Here is a 7,396-nt window from a genome sequence, read left to right on the forward strand (position 1 = left end):
CTGGCTCGATTTCTTCTCCCGGTCTCTCCCCAACGCACCTCTCCGATTCCTCTCTCTCTCTCTGTCCCGCTCCTCTTTTACGACTGATAGCTTCAGATGTCCCACCTGACAGTTTCCCCGATTTCAGCCAGTTTAGCATATTTAAATTAATGTTGCTGAATGCATGAAGTTCGCTGTTAGCTGACGTTAGCTGCACAAGCTAGGCTGGCTAGTGTGTACGACTGGCGGCAGGCGGAAAGACTGCCGGAAGGAGCTCAAGTGCATTTATTAAATTGTACGTTTTTAATTTTAAATCTTACAAAGGGAATTTTTATAATTCATGTTTTTATTTTGTGAAAAATACCACTTTTTAAATTAAAATTACATTTTTTTTAAATATTTTATATTATTACACCATCAGACCGCCATTACACTTTTCCTCTCGCGCACCCCCTAGAGGCAGCTCGTGCACCCCCAGGGGTGCGCGCACCACACTTTGGGAATCCCTGGTCTAGATGATATATATACATATACACACGTTTAAATTCATGATTAATCTTTGATTTCTTCCAATTCATTAATTCAAATTTTTCAATTAAATCATGTAAAAACATTGTTTCATGCAGCTTGTAGGCTCACAGTATCATATGAGTTATTCAAATATGACATAACGTAAAGAAAGACTGTCCTTACAGAAAGATGTATTACCATATATATTTATATTATAACGTGTTTTAAGGTTTAATCTATAGCCCCATGTGTCAGTTTGAAGTGCAGGCTGCACTAGTTCCCCATTAGGGGCTGGTGACATCAGAGGGTGAAGTGAATAATCAGACAACCTACTTTTATGATAAGATGACAGTCTTTGGTATCAATGACTTTCTTTTGTGATCAGTATCAGTCTCCTTACTATGATAATGTGGAGAAACATGGCTTTTGGATTTTTAGTTTCCTATTCACTTTCCACTTCTAGTTAATGTTTGTTTAACTGTACATTTCAAAAATGAACAAAGGTGTTGATGAAACATTTGCTTTATTTAATGCAATAACTGGCTCTGAACATCCAGTTCAAATTTGTTGACATTCTGATCATTATTTCCAGAGCTACATATCACTCTTCACAGGAGTGAATGAGAACTTGACATCCTCCAGCCCTTGGAGCTCCTGACTGGTGCAGAGTTCCACTTTAACATGTGGGGGCTGGATCCTCATGTTCCACTTTAATGTGTGGGGGTTGGGTCCTCCTGTTCTCCTTTAACGTGTGGGGGCTCTGGGTCCTCCTGTTCTCCTGTAACGTGTGGGGGCTCTGGGTCCTCCTGTTCTCCTGTAACGTGTGGGGGCTCTGGGTCCTCCTGTTCTCCTGTAACGTGGGGGCTCTGGGTCCTCCTGTTCTCCTGTAACGTGTGGGCTCTGGGTCCTCCTGTTCTCCTTTAACGTGTGGGGGCTCTGGGTCCTCCTGTTCTCCTTTAACGTGTGGGGGCTCTGGGTCCTCCTGTTCTCCTTTAACGTGTGGGGGCTCTGGGTCCTCCTGTTTCAGACTGGAGCTCCACTGCTGCTGCTGAGGGGGAACCGCTTCTTTAACGACCAACAGCTGATGGACGTCTGCAGGAAAACAGTAAACACACACAGAGACGTTACAAAGACATTTTAGTATTGAGCAAATAGTCTCCTTTACATCCTTTTTTTCCTGCCATCATTCCCTCTTACATGTGCACAGTTACCAAACAGATATGCCGACACAACGCACCAGCAGCAATGAGGTCATCAATAGTTTACACGGCAAAAAAGTGTGGCACTATCCAACATTGTTAAGAAGTATTCCTCCATAAAGTCCGGCTGAGATTTGATCATGTGGGCAGTTATAGTTGACTAATGTACATAAACCTGCCACTGTAGAAACTGTGGATATAACCTTCAGAAACAGCCACAACGTAACTGCGGACGTGCAAAACCACCAACTCCTTAATCTCAGCAAGAAGAACGAGAGTCTCTCACAGAAGCTCAAAACCTGCTCATCACCAAAGAAGCTGAACTTGTCCAGAACGATGAGGCCTGGAAGGAAGTCTACGACTAATCAGGTAGCCTTGAGAGACCTTAGTCTGCAAGTATTTCTTTATGAAAATATGTACGAAGATATATTATATTCGCTAATGCTAATCGCGGTTAGCATTTCCCCATTGGCGGTAATGTTAAAATGAGCTTAGAAGCTAGCGAGTCGGAGCTGTTGCATGATGTTGTGCCCTAAAAGATGGAGCAAATGCCCTAAAGAATTGATAGAGGGTGAAGATGATGTCCCTGTTTTTTCTGCTGCATGACCCAGCTTATCCCCTGATGCCGTATCTCATGAAGAAATACCCCAATGGCGGAGCTAACGTTACATTCATCAGCCCCCACGGCAACAACAGACAACAACACAGAGGAAGCGAGTGATCGACGTGTGTTGACCACATTTACACACAGAGAGAGAGAGAGAGAGAGAGAGAGAGAGAGAGAGAGAGAGAGAGAGAGAGAGAGAGAGAGAGAGAGAGAGAGAGAGAGAGAGAGAGAGAGAGAGAGAGAGAGAGAGAGAGAGAGAGAGAGAGAGAGAGAGAGAGAGAGCAGACATGTCCAAAGTCCGGCCCGCGGGCCAATCACGGCCCGAGGTCAGATTTTATACGGCCCGCGCCTTCTGTCTTAAAATGCATTATTTATGGCCCGCCAGCACAGTCAAAACGGAATGAATAAATCATACAAATTCAACATGCAATTCCTATTTTTACCTCATGTGGCAGCACCACTCTGTAACTGGCTGGCTGTTTGAAATTGGCTCTGACCCTTGAACTGTCATGGCTACGGCAAGTAAAAAAAGGAAAGTCGATAATGAGGGCCGCCGCTTCCAGGAGAGGTGGAGATCGCAATATTTTTTTCACCGAAAACCGAAACAACTGTGTCTCCCTAATTTGTCATGAGACTGTTGCCTTGTTTAAGGAATATAATGTAAAGAGACACTACGAGACCAAACGTGCTAATGCTACAACAAGCTATCAGAGAGCGTCCGTGCTAGAAAAGTGAAGCAACTCCAAGATAACTTGGCCACACAGCAGCGGTCCCTTTCACATGAAAACATCATCAAAGTAAGCTGCGGAGTGGCCGTGGTAATTGCTAAACATGACAAACCTTTTACGGAATGTGAGGTTATCAAAGACTGTGTTATGAAAATAGCAGAAAACATATTTGCCCCGAGAAGAAGACAGAGTTTGCTAATGTTTGCCTGGCTCGTAACACTGAAGAGCTATCATCAGATACGAAGAGACAACTTGATTTTTTTCGTGAGCCTGTTTCATGTGTGTTGAATTTAAATGTTAGACAACTTTTCATCACCCTCACTAAGTCATATTTAAGATTGTCTTGAGGTGAGAATATTGATCGGTTCCTATGTAATTCGCTTTTAGATGGCTTGATCTTTGTTATCTGACTTTCAAGATGTGAAAGAAAGGCAGAATAGTTGTTGAGATGTGTTCACACATGAATGCTTACATTTGGTTACATTGCTATTTGCTGTCATTGAAAATAAAATGATATAACAATGTATGTATAGGCTACTTGTATTGTTTAAAATAATGTCAGCAGGGACTGTTGGCCCTTGGGCATTTTCACATTATCAAATTTGGCCCTCTTTGAAAAAAGTTTGGACACCCCTGATATAGACAGACAGACCCGCAGCGCTGTAACTACGTCTGAAAAATAAAACTTCTAAAACTTTCCACCAACTGTCTGTTTGAGTTTATACAGGAAGATCTTAAGTATCAAATACGACCTTTCATTATTAAAGACTACTTTATTACTCTGTCATATATTTTTTGAACTAAGCATGCAATCCACTTCCTGTTTACACCATCACGCGCATGCCCAGTGTACGTTAATGGTCACGTGCTGTCCGCCTTGAAGGCTGCCGTGTGGATGCTCCAATAATGCTGAAAACTCCCGCGTGGACGGAGATCGGTTCTATTTGAGAACTCTGCATACAACGAGACACGGCCTAGTGTGGATATGGCCTTACCCTCACTCGTGAACAAGACCCCGAGATACTTTAACTCCTTCGCTTGCAGTAGGCAGTCCGTCCCCACCTGGACGGAGCAATCCACCGGTTTCCGGCGGAGCACCATGGCCTCAGATTTGGAGGTGCTAACTCTCATCCCCGCTGCTTCACACTCGGCTGCAAACCGCCCCATGCTGGAGGTCACGATCCGAGGCCAACAGGACCACGCCATCTGCAAACAGCAGAGGCGATCCCGAGACCTTATTACAAACTTTATTATTTAAAAGGATTTAAAGGAAGAGCAACATGCTCTCTTCCTGTTTCAACAGCTGCTACGACAACAGACGCATTCGACTGAAGGTCGCCAGTTAACAGGTACCTGGTTAAACCGTAACACCGGCCCTCCAACTGCTCTCAGGAACCTATAGAGTGGTCTCGTGTGACGTCACAGTTTTAGCTGTCGGCCATGTTGGAGTACACACAAAGCCACTGGCATGCACGACTGAGTCGCATAACCGATCATGGTGAACTTTTGTGCTGTCTTTGGTTGTGGCAGCAGAGCTGATAGAGACAAGAAATCATTCTTTCGTTTGCCAGCGGTCATTACACATCAAGGAAATGACACGAAGGAGCTATCAAAGCGACGTCGCGAGAAATGGCTGTCACGCATCTCTCGAGATATAAAGGAATGGAATTTGGCGTACACTAGAGTATGTGCGGATCACTTTATAAGTGGTAAGTCATTTTATTTACAAATTTGTTTGTGAACAGTATTTAATAAAGGAAATATAAATGAATCCGATAAGACTACTTCGGTAAACTTGTATTTCAATGATTATTACAAACTGTTTCAGGTAAACCCTCTACTCTCCAAAATGCCGATAATCCAGACTGGTCTCCGTCTCTAAAACTTGGACATGAGAAGGTTACCGAAGCTTCATCGGCCCGTGACAGCAGTCGGTACCAGAGACGTGTCGAGCGTGTACAACAGGCGAAACACAGAGATGCAGCCTCAGCATTGCTTGATATGAGTTTAACGTCGGATCATGCATATGACAGCCCACCAGCAGCAGAGGATGAGGACGAGGATAAGAATAACCAAGCCAACCAGACAGACCTCGGTGGGGCCACGATTGCAGCAATGCAAGCTGAGATACAGCGCCTACTCTCGGAAAATCAGAATTTGAAAAAGGAACTTTCCGATGAATGATCCATGTTTGATTCAGAAGTTTTCGAAAATAATGATGAAAAAGTGAGATATTATACTGGACTGTCGGACTTCTCAACCCTGCAAATTCTATACCATTTTATAGAACCACACATCCCATATTCTAACGTAACGATGGCCTGCCTCGGTCGGCGCTAGCTGCTCTTGGCCTGTCTCGAACGATTCCGTCGTGACGCCCTTTCCGGTCATTACGCTGTCATTTTCTTCGGCGATCGCCAACCAAACGTAAATAATATTAATTCATACATATCAAATAATCTGTGTGTCAAATTTCATGAACATATATATGGACGTTTATATGTCTAAATACTATAGGAAAGTGACTTTGATGAGAGAAAGCAGAAAGAACGCTCGGGCGACGCTTAAACAGCTCGAACGGAAATTAAGGAGCTTTTATTGCATCATTTGGAGTTGTTGAAGCGTGATATCTTATTGTGAAGGACAGAACTACGGTCCCGGATGTGTTGACAGCATTGATGGTCATTTTTGCGACCCTGGAACAAGCGAATATCCCCGAAAAACCAGCAGCAGCCAGTGTTTACAACGAGGATAGAAGTCCGTACGGATTAGGCCAAGAGCAGTGCACGGCTAATTCACCCGTGTTAGCATCGTTTTAACGACTCTGGTAAAGGCAAAGCTAACTGTAATAATTACAACAATATTTCGTTTGAAAGGTACGAAGTTTAACTTCAGTTTAACACCATTAAATCAACTGAAAACATTACACGATCATTTTTATCAACATTGTAAGTGAATTGTATTGAAACATTAGCTAAAAACTGTCCGGTTTGGGGTACAATTCCGTTACTTGTGTAAGGACTGGGGGTGTTCACGAGATACGTGTAGATGTTGACGTAGTTTACCGATGGAAGATAAGTAGGATCGGCACTGAAACGATCTGCACTCATCGTATAGGGATCCAAATTACCAATAACCTTCAATTTGGCCAGGTAGCGAACCTTTGATGCACTATCCAGTGATTCAAAGTATGGTATTTTCGCCGCACTTCCTTGTTTACTCGCCGCCATGTAGGATCTGTATGTACTCCAACATGGCGGACAGACCTCGTATCTAAGGAGATCGTGACGTCGGTGAGACCACTCTATAGGTCAAGGTTGACTTATGTCCATGAACATATGAACCTTTTTAGAATTCAATAAGCTGCTAAATCCACGTGGTGTTATCAAAGAGAACAAACTACTTAAGTTCAACTATTATCAGTCATATAGAAGCTGAGAGAACAGGTCGGAAGAAGAAGATTGATTGCAACCGAATCTCACTCCAACCTACATTAAAAAGTTAGCAGCTGGAGCATTAACAGTGTTTGAAAACTGAGAGACGAAACATAGTGAACCAACCTAATCTTTGTATCCGGACTTCAGGCTTGAAAACAGCGTCCAGTAGTTTCCGTTGTCGCGCGTGTACCTCTTTAGTACGAGAAAGTTCCTCTTCGAGCTCTGCTATCTTTCCTTCAAACATACCAAATACGTCTTCACCAGCCGCAGTTAGTCGCTGGCCGACTACAGATCTCAGTATTTGGTCTTTAGACATTTTTACTAAACCACAGAATTGATCCAGATAAACTCCGTTAAAAACGTTTTGCTCACTCTGACCTGCGCTGTGTTGCTAAGTCACGTTCGGGTACATCTACTTCCTGTTAGCATGCTAACTTCATTAGCTCCATAGGACAACTGCGGTCACGTGAACCGTCACCCGCAGATTAGTTCCACGTGTAGATACAGAAAATATCTGGTAACCGTAACAGTTGTACTACTTGTATAATATAATTGATAAATATATACTATTATAACGAAGCATAAGAACTATTTAAAAATGAACATACCGTTTGTCTTTTCCAGATATTCTGATTGTATGTGTATTTAATGTTCAACACCATGATATTAAACTGTATATCACAGACAATTGTATTATTTGCACAGAAGACAAGCTATATTTTTTCTTTCCAAGTATAAATTAACTGAAACTAAATGTCATCTTTATAAGAGCCAGTGTAAAACAAACAAAACTCCAACACATCTCTCTACAGTAAATTGCACTTTCACTTGGATGTACTGTATTTTTGTTTATGTTTATGTTTATTAAGGGTTGTTGACACCGGCGTCTGTTTTTTCCCCCACTACTTTTTTTTCATTTTGGCTATATATATTTTA

At 42.6% G+C, this 7,396-nt stretch overlaps 1 protein-coding gene across 1 annotated transcript; it reads right to left on the reverse strand.

The window, feature by feature from the left end:
* Nucleotides 1-473: 473 nt before the first annotated feature.
* On the reverse strand, nt 474-6,781 carry LOC306779721 (uncharacterized protein). The gene is made up of 2 exons (XM_079271703.1): nt 6,584-6,781; nt 474-1,581 (listed from the first exon to the last, which is right to left on the reverse strand). Exons 1-2 carry the CDS (start codon nt 6,774-6,776, stop codon nt 1,166-1,168), a joined length of 609 nt encoding a protein of 202 aa, XP_079127829.1. The 5' UTR covers nt 6,777-6,781; the 3' UTR covers nt 474-1,165.
* Between the last annotated feature and the right edge of the window lie 615 nt (nt 6,782-7,396).

This window comes from Melanostigma gelatinosum (assembly GCF_949748355.1).
Source record: "Melanostigma gelatinosum genome assembly, chromosome: 7".
In the NCBI taxonomy this organism is placed as follows: domain Eukaryota; kingdom Metazoa; phylum Chordata; class Actinopteri; order Perciformes; family Zoarcidae; genus Melanostigma; species Melanostigma gelatinosum.

Excerpts from the sequence above, each read along its gene's own strand:
- LOC306779721 (XM_079271703.1), bottom strand. The coding sequence starts at position 6,776 with ATGTCTAAAGACCAAATACTGAGATCTGTAGTCGGCCAGCGACTAACT. Across the intron at positions 1,582-6,583 it reads AGTCCGGATACAAAGATTAG|ACGTCCATCAGCTGTTGGTC; the intron begins GTTGGTTCACTA and ends GTTTTCCTGCAG.